Below are 20,687 nucleotides of genomic sequence, written 5' to 3' on the forward strand. Positions count from 1 at the left end.
CACAAGACAGAGACGGTGTTGTCCCACAATGCCATGGTGCAGTTCCGGGGATTGAAAGCCTTCCCTTTAATAGTCATGCCGTGAAAAGTATACTCAAGACAGAGACAGTGCTTTCCCACAATGCAATGGTGCAATCCCATTGATTAACATCCTTCCCTTATTCAGAGCATCTGTTATGTTTTTTTCTACAGTCCAACTTTGCCATGGGTCGGCTACCTACTACCAACAGAAAAGTTTATATGCTAGACTTCGGTTTGGCGCGACAATATACAAATTCAATGGGCCTAGTTCGAGCTGTAAGTATGCATTCATTCCATAGTTTCTGTATTGTACATATTCTAAATCTTAAATAACAGAGGTGTGGTTAAAATAATGATCCAGTATACACTGAATGCAATCTCAGTAAAGATGCTCTTCCAGTAGAAGAAATATATGTGTAGTATTCTTGGGGAATATAAGGCATATGAGCCGTATGTGTGCTGTATACTGAGGCCAAAAAATTGTCTTAAAATGTCACAGATTTATGTGAAGGAAGTATCTATCACTCTGGCAATCAGTGTGGCTTCTGAATTTGTATCAATGCATTTGTTATGTTATTACTACAAATTATATCACATTGGAAAGGCATCTTTATAATCCCTTTATACACTGTGTTACTACCAATGTCAAAACCTCCAAGCTAGGCTGAAAAACTATGCATTACTATATGCACTATATACCGATAGAGGATGAGATTGTATGTCTGTGACCAGCAGGTCATTTTGGCGATTATTTCAAATTTGAGACTTTGAAAGTCACTGTTAGGAAACAGTTGTAAAAGTATGTATGGCAAAAATCATCAAAATCGATCAGGCTAATTTTAGGGCTAATCTATTTACCTTAAGAAGATTTATGAATGGAAAGATGTTTGAATTTGTTCCAACTGACACTAACACATGTTTTGTAGGTGTCAATCATAATTCAGTCAGTTAGTTAGTTTTTTCCAGATGTAGTTTTCCCCAGATGACCAGTTGACTGTAAAAGTTGTCTGTCAAACATCCATGCTACTGTTTGACATGAGGGCTTTATTTATCGCCTGTTAAAGTACCTAAGAAATGTGATACACAAGCTTTCATTTTTTTTGATGGGCTTTGCCCTGGTTTATGATGTTTTAGAATATTTATGAAACTAGAATATGAGCATCCGGCTGGTAAACGATGATTACTTTACATTTGAACCACATCCTCTTAACTCATGGCTTTTGACTTTTTCTGGCTCTCTGGCAGTTTCCGGATTATAGTGTAACCTCATCCTAATGAACACCTTTGTGATGAATTTTCTTATACAATGTTTGTTCCCCACAAAAAGTTTGTTACAACAAGGTCAGAATGTACATGTAGTAAAAACAATGGAAATCTATTGACACTGTGCAAGTGGTATTTCTTTATTCAATTTTTCTAGTGATCCTAGGATTTGTTTTATGGACTAAGACTGTAATTTTCACTGTATTATATACCAGCACATATTTCATTACAGATGCTTTTCAGGATTCATTGTCTTAGTTAACGGAAAAAAGTTAAGCTCATGTTAAAACCTGATGTTGTATCAACAATATTCAGCATACAGGGCTGAACCACATTTCCAATAATATAATAAAGATGATATTGACATTGAAATCCTTTGAAAAATAAAAAGCAGTACTCGGGTCATGTCACGCATGAATAATAATACCGGTACTTACATTACCAAAATGGCCACCTCATACTCAAAGTTCAGAACATACATTTAAAAATTATGATTCATATTCATCAACTCAAGCCTATTGGATTTACAAACAGTTTATCAACACATTGATTAAAGTGATGCACATTCATATCATGATCAAACAAAACAATTTGAGTTTTGAATGCTGCCTGCACTAGAAGTCGAGCTAGCATCGGAGTTGTTACCAGGAACTGTTGTTGCGTTAGCTTCAACCTGAGAATTAGTTTGGTTAAATGTGCACTTTCTGCTTGGTATGTGTCTTTTGATGAATCAGAGTCCTCAAAAAAGGAAGAACAGAAGTTTGAAAGTTTCTACTCCCTAACGCCTACAATGTATGTCAGTTAATACAAGTCTCTAATCACCAAGTGACGTCACAAATCTGTGTTTGTGGAGCTTAATCCAATTTTTAACTGCTTGTGAAATTGAAAAACAAGAAATATATCCAAAGAACAAATTTTTGCAGGTGAAAAACAGAATTCATTCATATTTTTTGGCTATATTTTTGGCAAGGAAAACATATGTTACTCAGACACTTTATTTGAACGAGAGATTTTTCAATAAAATTGTTGTCAGGACACTCACTCACTTGATTGAATTTTTCAAAGATGGATGCCCTCATGTTAATGTAAATTAAATGACATCATTAACAGCAGATGTTACAACTTTCGAATAAATACAACTTTTATTCACCTGGAATGACATGATGAACTCCTAAAACATGGTTTAACAAAATATCAAAATTATTCATATATGTGTTATTTATGAAATTATATTTAATATTTTCAGCCACGGGCAGCAGCTGGGTTCCGAGGCACTGTTCGCTATGCGTCGGTCAACGCACATCGTAATCGGGTAAGTATTTTTCGGTATTGTAGATATGGACGTGTGCTGTTCACGCATTCCATCAGTTTTAATTGATATCAATAATTTCTCTTGGCACCTGACTCTTTGCTTGACCTCTTGGTGACCTGTCATCCTCAAAGATGTCCTTCTGTTATAATAAAATCAGATATCTGTAATAGATATGAACCAGTGTATCAAATTCATTTAGTAATAATGAGCTTTTAGATAATGCAAAAAAAAAATGACCTTTTGACTTCAGAAATGTTAGCTCATAAAAATACCACTGTCATAATATTCAATATTCTTGCTTCTCGCACTGCGGTAATAACAGTAAAAGTTCATAATATTATTGCATGCTGTTGATTTGAAATGCCAGCATTTAGGTAGTGTAACAGTAGGAACTGAGTTATGACTTGGTAAACATGTTTACATCTTAGTTGTATTTGATGCTGTAATAATTTACTGAGAGAATAAAAGTGAGGTCATGGTCTCCATTAAGATAATTCAATATTTTAGTTCTATTGATGTGAGATATTCAATGTATCAAGGACTGTTTTGTTTTCTGCCTTATTAGTAAAAAAAACATTCTACCACCTGTTTAAACGACTGGATTAGACAAAAAACATGTTTACGACCTGTTTAAAATACTGGACTAGACACAAAACACATTCTACCATCGGTTTAAAAAACAGGCTTATTTTTTTGACTGATTATTTATTTTTGCTCAAATGGGAAATCGTTGAATATGCTTTTTGCTGTAGTTTACCAATCACCAATTGAATACTGTAGAACTGGAAACTTTTGTGCAAGAGTCAAAAGTAGATATTTTGCACAGTTTAATTTTCAAGAACGATCTCTGCAAGTCATTTACATGTCTATATACCATACAAGTATCAGAAACAGATGCAATTAGAAAACAAAAATATCAGTAGAATATTCTGATCGTTTTCTAATTGTTTTTCCACAAATCACCTGAAAATAAAAGTGGACAAATAATTTCCAGTACTGTAGTATGTTAAAGGTGAAATTACTGTAGCTCATAAAATATGTTCATATATGTACTGTAAATAGCTATGTGATATTTTTGACAATTTAGTTTAAATTATTAAACGCCTGTGAAGGGTATCAAATAACTTATTGTGAGAATATACTTTATGCTGAATCAGCTATATATCTTGTGACAATACAGCGAAATCAGCTATATCTGGTTACAATACAGCGAAATCAGCTAAAATGAGATGCTTAATATTAATTTAAATTCCATAGTTGAAATAATGTGATGTACAGAGGATATTAATGGTTGCTTCCTTAATGGATTATGTCTTCAGCACGCTGATCGTGTGTTTAATTTACATGTGCACAGTTTGAGATGTTATACAGTTATATTTTATCCCATTATCTTCTTTGCAGGAGATGGGTCGGCATGACGATCTGTGGTCTCTCTTTTACATGTTAGTTGAGTTTGTAGCAGGACAGTTACCCTGGAGGAAGATCAAAGATAAGGTGAGAAGTTCTTCTTAAATGTACTAGCTCATATTCCATTGTTGCGACAAATACCTGGGTATGCACCAATGGTGAGGTTATCGGTAATTCATAGTTCTGGAATCAATGCAGACAATTATTTTTGCCATAGATGTTGCTAATCCAGTTTTCAGCTACCAAAGTTCCCACTTTTCTGTCCTATTAAAAATGTAATTTGCAAATGTTTACAGTTTCCAAACATTAATAACATGTTTTGATCACAATGCATACGTTAACAGAAACAAATTGCAGGCAAAGCCTGTTTTTTTCCAGCAAGTTTTATCAAATTTATTGTTTCAGCGAAAATTATCCATAGCCTTCAAATAATGCAATTGTTAAATTACATGTAAAACAATGTATTTGCACACACATTGTATACATCACATTAGAACCATATCAAACACCTTTATATTTGTCAACACTATGATTATACCTGTACTATTTTGCCCTCATTACTAAAACACTTTCTCTGTTGTTTGCAGGAACATGTTGGCACTTTGAAGGAAACGCATGACAACAGAAAATTTTTGAAGCAGCTTCCATCTGAATTTAAACCTTTTCTTGAACACATCCAGGGATTAAAGTATGAAGATAAACCAGATTACAAAGTAAGTCATTTTTTTCTTTTCGTCTCAAGTCAGCATAAAGTATCAGTGTGCCCTCTAAGCCAATATGTCCCCTAGTTATACTCATTCCCTGGTGTGTCATTGACATTAAAAGAAAATTAACACAAGTGTGAAAACATTAAAGAGGCCACTACATTTTTGTTTTGGGCCTTCAGAAGTCACATTGAATGTCACTGCTGTCTCTCCTGAATTTTTTTTTCTGTCCAAATTGCAAGTGCTGACTTGTAGTGCATTGTACCAAAGAAACCATGTTAAATGTTTTTGAACTACCTGTCAGGGCTGCGTAACTATCTGCCTATCATAATGACATTATAAATTACCATAACAAATTTAATGTCCTTACTCTCCATTGCATCATGGAGCCCACCTGTTTTTAATTCAATGATAATAGTATTATGTTACTATTACTTTGCCAAGGCATTCAATATGCACTCATGTTGATTGACCATAATGGTGATCATATTTTAAAATAGTCTCTTTTGATTTTTCTTTCATGCAAATATTAAAATATTTCAAAAATATGTTAGTTACACTAAGGACTAACTTTAGCTGTTAAGCAAGATGCTGTATAAATGTATATAAATGAAAATGAAAATATTCTTTGTTCAATGTACATTATTTCAAACACAGGGTGTTTAATTTGCCTCCTATCCTCCTATTTGTAATCTTGCCTGTTGAGTTTTCACTTACCTAAAATTTGTTGTGTTTCTGGGCTTGTTTTATTGTGTCTGGTGATAATTTGGGAATCAGTCAAAGTGCAGAATAAGCATCAATTGTTCTGTGTATGTAATAGTGTTTTCCCACTTTATATTGGTATTCCATGCTGTATGGAATATTGGTGTGACATCTTTATCTTTCTTTTACAGTATCTCAAAAACTTATTGGAACACTGCATGAATCGTAAAGGTATCAAAGAAGCCGATCCTTATGACTGGGAAAAAGGCATTGGTGAAGGATCATTAACTACAACCACTGGCACCTTGACTACACCCCCTAAAATACAAGGGTAAGTGAACAGTTTTTAGGGAAAATTCTTTCATTAAATTGTCTTCCAGTGTATATTTTTACTTTATCCTCTTATTTTAATAATTTTTCCTCTCTTTCTGTTTCTTATTAGTCCCGTAGCTGACTTACAACCTGCCAACACTGATGCGGTACTCGATGAAAACTTCAGTTACCATGAGCAGGTGAAACAGGTTCACATTGAAGTAAACAAGCAAAAACCTGAGAATGAGTACATACAGGTTGAGGAAGTCATTGAACGACAGAGAGTGGAAGAGGTTGATCTACAGAGAGAGATTGAACTGGAGGAAGTTGAGATTGTGGAAAAGGAGGATGACGAGGATGAAGAAGATGAATACGAAGAAGAAGAGATGCAACAGGAAGAAGAGTGTGAGGATGTGGAGAATAGAGTCTTGGAAGTACCACCAATTGTTAGGAAACCTAAACTGCCAGGTGAGAAACCGAAACGTCGGAAAGGTGCCAGGAAACGGAAGCCTAAAAGAATGAGAATTCATGACAGCCATGCTATATTGGAAGGTGAAATGAGTTTTATGACATTCAGGGATCATTTAGGACACATGATGAGTGAAAAAGACCAATCAGTTCAAGATGATGATAATGTACAAGTTTTAGGAGCTGTAGGAGGAACTTTGGACGGTGAAGAGGCTTTGGAAGCAGTACCCAATAATGTGCAAAATGGTGTCGCTGGACGACCACCATTACCAGCTGGAAAGCCACCTCTCCCATCTGCCCTTAACTCTGCCACTGCGAAAGAACATGTATCAAATGAAAATGGCATTCTTGACGATAGGCCGCCAATACTTGGCCCTACCACAGTACTAACTGAAAAAGAAAGTTGCAATGAACAATATGATACAGCATTACAATTTATTGAGCCCATTGAAAATGGCTATGAGCATATTTATGCACGTCAGCCATCGGTGCCTTCGGATTATAAATTAGCATATGAGGAATATGAAGCTGATGTGGATGAACCAAAGCCAACGTTAGACAGTGCGCCGCATGAGAGTGATAAACAATTATCGGCATCTGCCAATGATCAGGTGGATGTAATACCACCAGAACATCTGACAATTAAAACTGAAGTGTCTCATTTACCAAAAGACTCTCCTACACCTTGGCATGAGGAGGAGGAGGAGGCACAGGCGAATATTTGTGCAATAGAAAGAATTGAATATCAGGGTATAGAGGAAGTTCAGATTTGGAAACCGCCATGTCTCGAACATGTTCAGATCTGGAAACCTGAGAGAGGGACTCATTATGAGAATGTGGAGAACTTTGAAGCAAAATACAATCAAGAAGAGAATGTTGAGGATGCACTTGAACTGCAACCGGTTTGTGTTCAGGAAGATGAAATTGAGAAACATGTTATCGAATACACAGGCTACCCTGATGAGATTTTGCATGTCTCTGAAAACAGTGTTGACTTAAATGAAGCTAGGATAGAATTTCCTGAGGGGAAATGTGAAATAGCTGACAGATTTACCTGTGGCAATAATAAACAATTTGAACAGAATGCAGGGTCAGGGTCAGTTTCAGATGACGTCATTGAACATGTGCATTTTGATGCATTTGAAAATTTTAGAAGAGACGAAGAATACAATGCATCAAATGAAGATGAAGAGGAACATCTTGAAATACGGCGAAAATTTGAAATATCCTCTGAGGAGGAACCTGTACCTTCTTTTCTGAGGATAGATCAAGTTAAAATGGAAGACAAAGAAGCAGATAATCTTGCCATACAAAAATCTACTAATGTTTCTGGGCCGGCTGAGACGTCCATAGAAACACTTCAGGACAAAAATGGTGCTGACAAACAAAAAACGGTGCTAGTAGAAGTTCAGGAAAAAACTACATTAGACATTGATCATCCATTGCATGAAGAGAAGGTCACTGATAGGACTAAACTGATCAGAGATGAGGACACAGTGGAAGATGAGGAATTGAATAAATTTCAAAAAAGGCTTTTGCCAAAGATAACTCAAAACAGAGAAAAGATGGAACAAATTTTTACTTTTAACACTGAGTTTGAAAGTCCTGGGCAGTCAATCGAACTGTGTGTAGAAACTGAAGAAGAAGCTGCTAAGAGGATACAAAAACATTTATCAGCTAGTAAAAGGAGTCCCAATAGAGATTTAATGGAACAAATTTTAGCTGGTGATGACTCAGAGGTTGATGAGAGTCCAAGTGCTTTACTCAGGGTATCAAGCAATAGGCCTCGAAAATCTACAACTGAAAAAGAAAAGCCAGAAGATTTAGTTTTAAGAGATTTTGAACAAATAGATGATACCAAACATTTAGTGATTCCTAATATAGACATTTTAACTGATTCTAAGGAACATTCAAGTGGTTCTGGGAATGCTTTATCGGATCACCAGTCCAAACACAATTATGACACAGTAGAAGGCAATTGGGATGTCCCAGATGAGAAGAATTGTAAACGTCTAGCTGATACAGATTTAGAGGAGCGAAGTCTACAGAATAAAAACAAACCCACTAACAGTGATTTGGAATATATACCCTCAGTTCATTCACTGAGGATTGACACTTCTCAACTTTCTGAGCAAGTTGGGAAGATTGGATTGGTTTCACCAAGGGCTGCTATGGAGGAAATATTTGCTCTTGGTGTTGATTCTTTGGAAGATTTCAGTAGTGAGAAGAAAACACCCAGGAAAATGAAGGTCCAACAAACTAAGAAGCAATCTGAGAAGAGTTTGTCTGATGTTGATCAGTTCAGTCAGAGTTCTGCTTCCAGTAAAAGTTTGAGCCGGTCAGACAGGTCTAATAGATCAGGCAGACAGCTTCCCTTAGTGCCAAAACTTAAAGAACATTTGAAGAAACTTGCTGTTGAAGAGAGTGAGGGGAGTTTAAATAACAGAAGGAAAGGGAACAGAAAACTACCTGCTGTTCCTAGGCCATGGGCAGATGATGCAAGTAGCAGAGAGACAGATGCTAAAGAATCAAACCCTTCTTCATCAAATTTGGAGGAGGCAGATAACCCAGTGCAGAAACAAGAAGAAAAATTTGTCAACTTCACTGCCAAGATGCCAACAACTTTCAATTTACCTGAGGAAGAAAGAAGTAAAAGCAGCAGTGACTTTGCTCAAGCATATCAGAAAGATGGCCTGCACCCTGTGAGTGAATGGCAGCCATCTACATTGGCTGTTGTTGCGACAGTTATGATGGATGATGACGCTATAACAACTGCCCCCATGATTCACCCTTCAAAGTCCAAGTCATTATTAATGGATGATGATCATTCTTCTTATAAACAACCATCAGATATTTCACCTGCACTTGTTGATGAAGAACAAAAGTCAAAAGAGAGAAAAACTGTACTTTCAGATGACCGAACTGATGGGCATGAGGAAAAAGCTGTCCGGTTTGCTACTGATGCCATAGATGCAGACCACAAAGAATACACCCATGAGGGATCAATGGGCAAAGTGGATCAGTGTGCCACTCATAATCAAGTACCAAGTTTTGTTTTAGATGCTCATCATGATGACTCTATACCTCCATCTCCTGTAGCAAAAGTTTTCCAGTATGATTTTTCACAAGAACCTCAACTGCACAATGCTGGGTTACTGCCAAAGGATGATGTTTGTTGTGAGAAAACCTCAAAAGAGAAGATTTTGGAATTGTCAGATAAGATTTCTGTCGCAGTTGCTGCAGAAAAAGAACTTTCAAAAGTCAATAAGACACCGGTAGAATCAAATTCAATAGTGCAATTAAAAGATTCAGTCTCTAAGAATGTTAAAATCATTGATAAAATTGACTCTGTTAGTAAGAGACGACGTAGAAGAGATAAAAACATAGTACCTTTACCATCTGGTGTTCCTACGTTCAAAGTTGGGAAAGGTGGAATACCATTCATACCAGCTGCCAAAGGGGATCTTACAAAACCTCCCAGTCCTAGTGAAAAGGCCAGGTTTTTTAGGAAACCTGAAGTAAAAATACAAACTGGTGAAGATGATAAATTACCCAGTGAGACTAGTGATGTTTCTACAAGTGCAAGAATAGAACAATATTCTGCTATTGATGTAATCAGTGCTCCAGAAAATGTACAGACAAGGGACTGTAAGTCAGACAGTGAAACTGGTCGTAAAGAGGAAATTGTTCTTGAAAGATTTTTCACTTCAAGAAAAGGATTACTTGGTGGATTAGCTTCAAAAACTGGCAAGCAAAATAAAGATATCAGTCAAGGTTCTGAAACTAGTCACATTCCCACTTCTGAAAAAAGCAACAAGGACAAGAAAGATAAAGATAACAAACTAGAACTACCAGAGAAAGCAGTTCGGAAGAGAGGTGATAGAAAAAGAGAACGACGAAGGAGAAAAGAATTGAGGCTACAAGAAGCAGATCAGACGGAGAGTGTGACTTCTGCATTAGATTCAGAAGTACATTTTGTGGTTACTCTTCCTCAGGATAACAACAAAAAACCAGTGGAATGCATAACCGAACCATTGGATAAACCCATCACAAATGAAATAAAATGTGATGAAACAGTCACAGCTCCAGCTCCCAAGGAATCCTCTATGCCGACTAGACGTGCATTATTCAAAGTGGCTGAATACTTAGAAATTGGAGAACATTATGAGCAGTGTGAACAGGTAGATGCACCTAAACCTGAGCAAGCATTACTAGTGACCAGTGATTCACTGAAAGAAGAATCTGCAGTGTACACTGCCAGTCCTGTGCAACAAAGAAGAAGAGAAAAACCTGCACAGCCATCTTGTGAAGTAGTGATAAAAGAACCACAATCACATCCCAACGATGAAGATAATGATTTCAGTGTCCGATCCGCTGTGTATGCACAAGCAGGGGGAATAGAGGATCAAGGGTTACATGAGCTAGATGATCATCGACTGGAAGCTCTTAGTAGGAGAGATGAAAGAAGAAGAAGTAGGAGGCGACAACGACAAGCATCTACCGGGGACAATGACCTAGAGAAAGCACATTCCACTAAACCAGAAAGGGACCTGTTAACTGTTGTATCTTGTGACCAAGTAGTAGATGAAAATAAAAATCTGGCGCAAAGTCAAGCGTCCATTAGACAAGCAAGGGAAAGACGAAGGAGAAGGAGGTCACGCAAAAGTTCAGAAGACGAGAAAGATTTAATTCAAGCACTTGAAATATACAAGGCTGAAAGAGAAGAGGCATTGAGGGGAAATAATGACCAATCAGAACTTTCCCCTCCAGTGTATGATAATTTAGCAGAAACTGTTCAGCCATCAAGCCCTATGAGAAGTCCCTCAAGACCAAAAGAACCCATGTCTCCACACAGACGGGCTCGGTCAGTTAATAGAAATAGAAATCGTAATCGAAAAAGCCCCCAGAATGAGCCTGATGAAGGACAGCCTGAATCATCAGCCCAGTTAGAGATTTCCCAGGAACCAATAGAGCGAAGTCCCAGTGTTTCACCTAGACCCGGGCAGAGAAAACGATGGCGAAGGCGTACGCTTGAAGGAGATCAGATTGAACTACCACCAAAAGAGGAAGTACTTGTAATATCACCATCACCAACAAGTACTCGGAGCATAACTTTTGGAATGGACACTTTAGAAATTCCTCAGTCTGCAGGAAGTCCCATAACCTCACCTCTCATGCGGAGGAAGAGAAGTAGAAGAAGGCGACCATCTGAGGATGAGGGCACTCTTGAAACTGCAGTAGACTTTGACACACCTTATTTAGATTCTAGTCCCCCCATGATCAGAGACGATTCTTATCGACTAGATTTATTATCAACCAGTCCAAGGGCGGTATCCCCTCTTGGAGGCTGTGCGCCAGAATCACCTCTGTCACCACCACAGTCTCCCAGATCTTCACCAAGGTCACCCAGGTCTTCACCAAGGTCATTGTCAGTGTCATTGAGGTCATCACCTAGATCATTGAAATCATCACAAGAAGACCAATTTTCCCATTTATCACAACCAAGTGAACACACTTCCTCACCCAGGGATGAAGATAGTCAGATGTCTTCAGCGGCACCCAACTCATTGGCACGACCCAGACCACCTCCAGGACAAGCACCAAGACAAGGGTGTATATCAGCTAGGTCAGTGTCTTTATTGTCTCCATCTTGTTCAGATCAGAATTTGTCGATATTAAGATTCTACCTTACAAACCATGGCAAAAACCATAAAAAAAAATTGCAATTTTTCACTAAATAGCATACACTTGTTCTATGGGAAAAAACATACTTAAACTAAACATGGCTTGCCATGTAAATGTAAGGCTGAGTAGATCATAGCATAGGGAGGAGAAGGTTAGATTAACTGTATATATAAGATATTAATCATCTATTTAGATTGTAGAAAAAAATAAGTTACTCATAATGACTCTTTAAAGAAACAATTTAAAGGAATTCAAAAGCAGGTGTAGTATCAAGTGTATTATGTTTAGTAACACAAAAACAAAAGTCTTAAAGCTATCCATGCTGTTAATTTAAGTTGAATGATCTGACCTTTATATTCAATACTAGTGTTAATTTGTTTATCATAAACTTCAACACAACCAACCTAGATTTGTTATATTGCATGAATGCACATCCCCTCCCTATTTTGCTGAATGGTTTAGCCCTAATTGATACCAGCATTGTCCCTTTAATATGGTAAAACAAGCACACCGTTCTAGTGAATATTTGTTATTTAATTCATTGAAAGTGTTAAACACTAAAGTTATGAACAAAAAGTTAAGGGGCACCCTCTTTGATAACAATTACAAAATAAATGTGACATAATAAAAAAACTGAACAAAATGCTGAGTAAAGGGAAAAAAAGAAAAGAAAAAAAAACATGAATTCTTCTTTATAAAGGGAAAAAATATTAAGTTTCTAGCATGGGATTTAATCTCTTGATTTTCCACATTACACTATTTAGTTTCCCAATAGACACTATATACACTTAAAGAGGCACTTCCAGTTAAGCCTAATCTCCTATCAAGCTTACTTTCTGGATTAAAATTACAATGGTCAACTCTGAAACCTATACAGGTCAACTACATACCTTCCTGTGATCTTCTGACCATAAGCTGTTATTTTTTTCTGTCCTTTGTAGTCTATTTCTCCATCTTGTGCAGGGCAAGCCGTGTGTAGTTTAACTATGTTTATTAGTTGAGGAAGAACTTTCTATCCTCATTAACTACAGCCATGTACTTACTCACAAAGTCTGTACAATTTACATTCTCCATAAAAACAATGTCGACTATGTGAGATTGACAATAGCAGTTTACAAGTGAGATTTGTTTACAGTCTACGTAAAAACAAGGAGACAAGTATGACCTAAACAATGTATCACATGATTGAGAGGATCATGGATAAATGGGATAAAGAAGATGATATGTGTGATGAAACAATACTGATGTAAGAACAATGAAATCTGAGGACTACAGCTTTACAGAAATGAAACTCAGAACCATAGTTTTGCCTTTTTAAAAACTGCTATTTGGATATCAACTTAACGTGACAGTACCCAAATTCCATCAGTCTACTTCATGTTAATGACCAGTCTCATTGGCATGTCAGCTGTCTGTTTGTCCTTCAAAATACACCAATGATATATAAATCACTATGTTTAGTACATACTGCAATGTCTTCAATGGTGAAACACTAATAACCATATATGATGTAATCCGTAAAATAACTTGGCATAGGATTCTACACATTCCGGCTTCCCACATGCAAAAATACATGTATTTAAAAAAAATATCAAATTAGAGGTTTGACCATTAGAAATGCTGGGAGGAGATACTATTTGAAAAAAAACTGGGCAAATTTCCTGTGTTTCCCTTGATTTATTTTAGAAGGATGTAGGCAAAAATTAATTTTTCCTTCACTCTGTCAAAGAATTGCAGATTTGTTTATGAATAATTTTTGTTTATGGTATTTTCCCCCTGAAACCCCTTATCAATATTTGTTGTTTATTCACCTAGTTCTCCTGCAATTGTGGACAACACAAGCTATGGTTGTATTGGACCAGGGGTTAAAAATGAAATATGTAGCGAAAATCACAACCAAAGGAGTCTGTGTTACCAGCATTTTATAACAAAAATCACATTAGTGTTTTCACCGGGACAATTTTAAGCATGACGATACAGCTGTTTGAGTTTTCAAAAAACTATTAGGTACAACATAATTATGTTATTTATGTAAATCAGACATTGATATGTTATCATTAAACCATTCATTGTACATAAAATACAATGTTTACTGAAGTTAAAACCAAACAATAATGTGCTTTCCTAATTACAGGCGCAGGCGCTTTAGGCCAGCTCATCTGGCATCTCCTCGCGAACACGAACAGTTGACACAGACCACTAGTTAGCTGAGGAATACATTGCTGCCAGCGTAAGGTGTAGACTGCTTTGCAATCAGTGAGTATGCCATAGAATTTAAACTACCATGGGACACCAAGTTATCAGGAATATTATTAATTTATGTTAAATTATATTGTTCAGCAATGAAGACATGACAAGAAGGTGAGTTGTGATTTGAGAGTTTATTAAATTTTCACTCTGTGATCATAGCTTGATTGTTGTTTATTACATGTGTATTTAGTGTTATGAATGCTGTAATCTTGTTCTGAATGACTTTACTCCCAGCTACAGTAATTTGAAATAGTTGTTCTTTTTTTTTTTTGTAAATCCATGCTCATTGGAATACTGATCAAAAGCTAATAGTAAGGGGTGGGCCATTACAAACTGTGAGGGTGGTGGAATTGAAAAAAAAAATTGCTCAGGAAAAAAATACTGCAGGATCAATAACAAAAATAAAAATTCTGCATGCATTCTGCATATTCTGTGTAATATTTTTTCTTTGAGAAAAAATTCTTAAAGAAAAAATATTACACAGAGAGTAAATATAAAAAATTACAGCGAATTGCTGAGTTGCTAATGGTCCACCCCTAAGCCAAAACAATCAGCATATTTCATGCAATACTCACAAATAATTCACATGATAGTTCTAGGACCTCAATAAAGCTTTAGGAATTATTTCATAATGCAACTTTCACCTCACTTTTGTAGCTTTGAATCTTATATTCTGAGCCTTTGAGCACAACTTTTTATATTATCGCGGTGTATTTAGAGACATTGTGATTATTGTTTTACTTTGAGTCTATGGTAATTTAAAATTAGTGATTGTGATAAAATTGGCACACATACCAGTAGTTTAAATCCTTGGAGACGTCATAATCATAAAATCCCATACATTCGATAAGAAAAAAAGTTTTGGTTTACACGTGTCACAAATTCTGCCATTCCAGGGAATATTTTTGTAGCGTCCAACTTCAATTTTATGAGTGTGATGTGATGTGATGATTCAGTCGGAATTTGGATATACCATCACATCCAGTGCGTATCTAAATTCATAATTAAAGGTATAAACCCCAGATAAGTTGTATCATATATAAGACATAACTTGAAACGTACCAGTCGAAGAAAACAAACATGCTACTCTCTCATTGGTCTGAAAAACAAACATGCTACTCTCTCATTGGTCTGAAAACAAACATGCTACTCTCTCAACGAATGTGGTGTTGGGTAGCCACATTCACAAATCTTGTGTAGAATCCCATTCATTGACTTCGAAACTTGGGTTTGTGGCATCATGGAGATACAAATAGTGTGGTACATTTTTCTCCACCAATTTAGAGTTGTGTTTATATTAATTAATATTATTAACAGTTCTAATTATATGTGGGATTATGCTGAGTGTCTTTCATTGTATATACAAGTTATAACAGCTTAACATTCGACCTTCAATAAATTTCATCATTTCACCATCCGTATTTACTATGGTAAAAAAAATCCCATATGTCATTTCGAAACATGTTATTTTTTTGGGACGATGGTCTGATTCAAATATAATATTACACTTTGGTTTGAAAATCAGCCAGCTATGTGTCAAACGATAGTGATACAAGCAAGATACATGGCAAGTGTGAAGGTCAGGTCATAACAACTACACAAATCCAGCTCTCACTGCCTCCACGTTTTACCTCTAAAATTACTAAATTTATAACCATTTGAATATCAACTTTCACAAATTAAATCTGCATAATTTTCCCATATTTTTTTTCAATTTTGATTTATTAAGCAATTTAACCAATTGCAAATTAATAACAACGTTATTATGGAACACTAGATGACCAAAAATATGGCATTTATAAAAAGAAAGGCTTGATAAATGCACTATTTGTACCTTCAGTACTTGCATGTAAATAACATTTGGACACAACATTTATAGTCCCCGTTGGGATGAAGTCTGAAAACGGGGACTTAAAATTAGGTCTCCGTCCGTGCGTCCGTCCGGAGTCATATCTCAGAATCCCTTGGACCGATTCTGTTCATTCTTTGCATGTGCCTAGTACTTTATGCAGGACATATGCACATGCAGTGGTTTAGCGATTCGATTCAAAATGGCCGACTGGCAGCCATCTTGTTTCTTGAAAATGTTGTATTTTGGACATGCTTTGTCAGTTTTCATTCAAACTTGGTACATAGATTATATATGTTAGGATACATGTCCATGACGATTTATTTCGCAATTGGATAAAAGATTGCTGGCAGGCATCAGTCAGTTTTCATTCCAATTTGGCACTTTATACATGTTAGGATGCATGTCCATGACAATTTGTTTCAAAATCTGGTCAAGGATGACCGATTGACAGCCATCTGACTTTTTGGCCTTACTACTATATTTCCACAATTTATGTACCATTTTCATTCGTATTTAGCACATACATCGTACATATCAGTGTGTTTCATAATCAGATCAAAGATGGCCGAATAACGACTGTTTTTATTATTGGCCATATTACTACTACACGGAACACGTGTTTTGATGTAAATAAACAATCTGTTGTATATGCCAATTGGAACTCAAGTTTCAAGGACACGCTCCCGACAATCCCTCCGAGCACAAAGAGAACTTTCAATAATTTAACGGGGACTGTGTCATTTTCAATGACTTGTGTTTTTTTTATTTCATATTAATTTCATCTTTTGCAGGAATTATTGTGCCTTTTGCCCCTCTACTCATTTTAAAGTGAAGAGAATGAATAAATAATTTTGGTATCCGTCCAAGGGTCATCCATCCATGGCTATTTACAAATGTGGTGATATATATACTGCCATTGTGGTTTTACCCACCAGTACGTCGCTGAAACTGACTGCGCCATTTCACTGGACTTCAATAAAGATGGAAGGATACTTTAACGTGACAAGACATTATATACAAATGTAACTTTTTCTGGAATTGGTGCAACAAACAATTGAACACAGCCTGGTAATATATGCTATGATATTCTGGAACTATCGAGGCTGATGCGTTTTTTTTTTCTAATGATTATCATTTTTCTTAGTAACTGACTGACTTCCTTGCATTGAGGGCAGTATCATGCCAACAAATATTCTGAAAGGAGAAATTTTCACTGGGTATGATTGTTGTTAATTCATTGGATAGTTTTATGAAAGAAACAATACACTCTATGATCAAATGAACTTGCATGGTCTGTGATAATTTAGCTATAAGCAAATATATAAACCCCAGTGAATTATTACCCTTTTATGGTAGTTACTTTATGTGGCATGTAGGTATTCATTTGAAGACTTCCATTTACAAATCACTTCATTAGATATGCATCTTTATTTGTCGAATTAAAAACAATTGTCATTTTAGAATTTTTCACAGAACTTTCAAAATTGCTGTTGATATTTGAACGTAACTGCCAAAACTGATACTTTCTGTGGATCTGATTTTATTTTTATTGATTTATGATACCAATTGAATGTCATGCTTAATTAAAACTTGTTCTTTTATTGATAATGCCCAAGTCAGCGGAAAAAAGCTACACACTGGCAGTGCACCAGATATAACTGCTGCAGCAAGTGCTTTGAAGACTTTAGCACTGCTATTCTGACAGACAGCATCTGTGCAGGTCAGATTAAAGGCTTATTTTAAGCCCTGAAAACTTGGCAATGCGGAAGCTTAATTTGTTCGCCATACGTTGCCATTTATTATTTGCAATCAAATGTATGTTATGTATGTGTCAAGGAGTTCACTATTGTTTTTTTTTACAAAAAAAAAAATTACATGTATATAGGTGTTCTTCCTGGATAAAATTTTAAGAAATTGTTATGTTTCTAAAGTTGCCTGCTACCGTTTTCCTGCATGCTGAAAAAACATCTTGCAAATTTTTTTTGTGATTTTTTTTCTGGTGCATGGGTTTCTCACAATTGGTAATAAAGTTATATATAAATCATGATACAACCAAGCTGTTATTTGCAGAAAGCGGTGTTAGCAACGGTGGCATGGCTTCCTTCCTAATCAAGAATCTGATGGTTACATGAAAATGTAGTGATACTCCCATCAATAAATATGTTACAATAATAGATCTTTGTACATTTTTAATATAAATGAAATCAAAAAAAAAACAAAAAAAACCTGAAGGGTCTTAATAGGTAATTTACATAATGATATACCACCTAAGTTGTATAAAATGAGTCAGGGAGGGGTAGGGTGTAATATTTTCATCTGAACTATACTGCTACAAATAATCAAACTATTATTGTATTTCATCACTTTTTCAAAGGCATAAGATTTTTTTTTAAATTTAAAAATTTTCTTTAGTATCTTTTTCAGTCTTACCTTTAATTGTACTAGTGAATGACCAAATCTCTTTTTTTAATTTTTTGTTTTTAAATCTTTAGCATAATATTGGAGCTGGCAGCAATCTTACCTCCACCCCTTGTTCAACTTCTTATATTACATACTACAATGTAAATATTTATTGTAATATTATTGCCATACCTGGATGTGCCTTGTTGAAGGCTTCCTGCTACTTCATGCGCGCGAGCCAATTTTTAAAAAGAAATAAAATTGTTTATAATTATTGATATGACTGCTTATAGTACTAGTATTTATTTCGTCACATTGCCCATTTGAAAGCATAGTGTGGAGTTACTCTCTAACGATTTGATGCTTTGAAAAGGGTATCTTCTAATGAATACAACCATAGTTGTTTACAATCTCCATATGAATACAACAATAGTGGTTTACAATTTCCATATGAATACAACCATAGTGATTTACAATCTTCATATGAATACAACCATAGAGGTTTACAATCTCCATATGAATACAATGTACAACCATAGTGATTTACAGTCTCCATATGAATACAACCATAGAGGTTCACAATCTTCATATGAATACAACCATAGAGGTTTACAATCTCCATGTGAATACAATGTACAACCATAGTGATTTACAGTCTGCATATGAATACAACCATAGAGGTTTACAATCTTCATATGAATACAACCATAGAGGTTTACAGTCTCCATATGAATACAATGTACAACCATAGTGATTTACAGTCTGCATATGAATACAACCATAGAGGTTTACAATCTTCATATGAATACAACCATAGTGATTTACAATCTTCATATGAATACAACCATAGAGGTTTACAATCTCCATATGAATACAATGTACAACCATAGTGATTTACAGTCTCCATATGAATACAACCATAGAGGTTCACAATCTTCATATGAATACAACCATAGAGGTTTACAATCTCCATGTGAATACAATGTACAACCATAGTGATTTACAGTCTGCATATGAATACAACCATAGAGGTTTACAATCTTCATATGAATACAGCCATAGAGGTTTACAGTCTCCATATGAATACAATGTACAACCATAGTGATTTACAGTCTGCATATGAATATGAATACAACCATAGAGGTTTACAATCTTCATATGAATACAACCATAGAGGTTCACAATCTTCATATGAATACAACCATAGTGATGTACAATCTTCATATGAATACAACCATAGTGGTTTACAATCTCCATATGAATACAACCATAGTGGTTTACAATCTCCATATGAATACAACCATAGTGGTTTACAATCTCCATATGAATACAACCATAGTGATTTACAATCTCCATATGAATACAACCATAGTGGTTTACAATCTCCATATGAATACAACCATAGTGATTTACAGTCTGCATATGAATACAACCATAGAGGTTTACAATCTTCATATGAATACAACCATAGAGGTTTACAATCTTCATATGAATACAACCATAGAGGTTCACAATCTTCATATGAATACAACCATAGTGGTTTACAATCTTAATATGAATACAACCATAGTGATGTACAATCTTCATATGAATACAACCATAGTGGTTTACAATCTCCATATGAATACATGTACAACCATAGTGATTTACAGTCTGCATATGAATACAAGCATAGAGGTTTACAATCTCCATATGAATACAACCATAGAGGTTCACAATCTTCATATGAATACAACCATAGAGGTTTACAATCTCCATATGAATACAATGTACAACCATAGTGATTTACAGTTTTCATATGAATACAACCAGAGAGGTTTACAATCTTCATATGAATACAACCATAGATGTTCACAATCTTCATATGAATACAACCTTAGTGGTTTACAATCTTAATATGAATACAACCATAGTGATGTACAATCTTCATATGAATACAACCATAGTGATTTACAGTCTGCATATGAATACAACCATAGAGGTTTACAATCTTCATATGAATACAACCATAGAGGTTTACAATCTTCATATGAATACAACCATAGAGGTTCACAATCTTCATATGAATACAACCATAGTGGTTTACAATCTTAATATGAATACAACCATAGTGATGTACAATCTTCATATGAATACAACCATAGTGATTTACAATCTCTATATGAATACAACCATAGAGGTTTACAATCTCCATATGAATACAACCATAGTGGTTTACAATTTCCATATGAATAAAAACCATAGCGGTTTACAATGTTCATACGAACACAACCATAGTTGTTTACAATCTTCATATGAATACAACCATAGTG

General features: G+C 35.4%; 1 protein-coding gene across 2 annotated transcripts in view; it reads left to right on the forward strand.

Annotated features, from left to right (window-relative positions):
- Positions 1-18,653, forward strand: part of LOC102806847 (uncharacterized) — a 38,325-nt gene extending 19,672 nt beyond the window's left edge. For both annotated transcript variants that reach the window (XM_085492951.1, XM_006824416.3), the window contains exons 6-13: positions 192-296; positions 2,530-2,595; positions 3,997-4,089; positions 4,590-4,715; positions 5,600-5,739; positions 5,851-11,814; positions 14,008-14,234; positions 16,767-18,653. In XM_085492951.1, coding sequence (XP_085349077.1) covers positions 192-296; positions 2,530-2,595; positions 3,997-4,089; positions 4,590-4,715; positions 5,600-5,739; positions 5,851-11,814; positions 14,008-14,080 — 6,567 coding nt within the window. In that variant the 3' untranslated portion in view covers positions 14,081-14,234; positions 16,767-18,653. The remainder of the gene's footprint in view (positions 1-191; positions 297-2,529; positions 2,596-3,996; positions 4,090-4,589; positions 4,716-5,599; positions 5,740-5,850; positions 11,815-14,007; positions 14,235-16,766) is intronic.
- Positions 18,654-20,687: the final 2,034 nt, after the last annotated feature.

This window comes from Saccoglossus kowalevskii, chromosome 2, assembly GCF_978046115.1.
Source record: "Saccoglossus kowalevskii chromosome 2, keSacKowa6.1, whole genome shotgun sequence".
NCBI lineage: Eukaryota > Metazoa > Hemichordata > Enteropneusta > Harrimaniidae > Saccoglossus > Saccoglossus kowalevskii.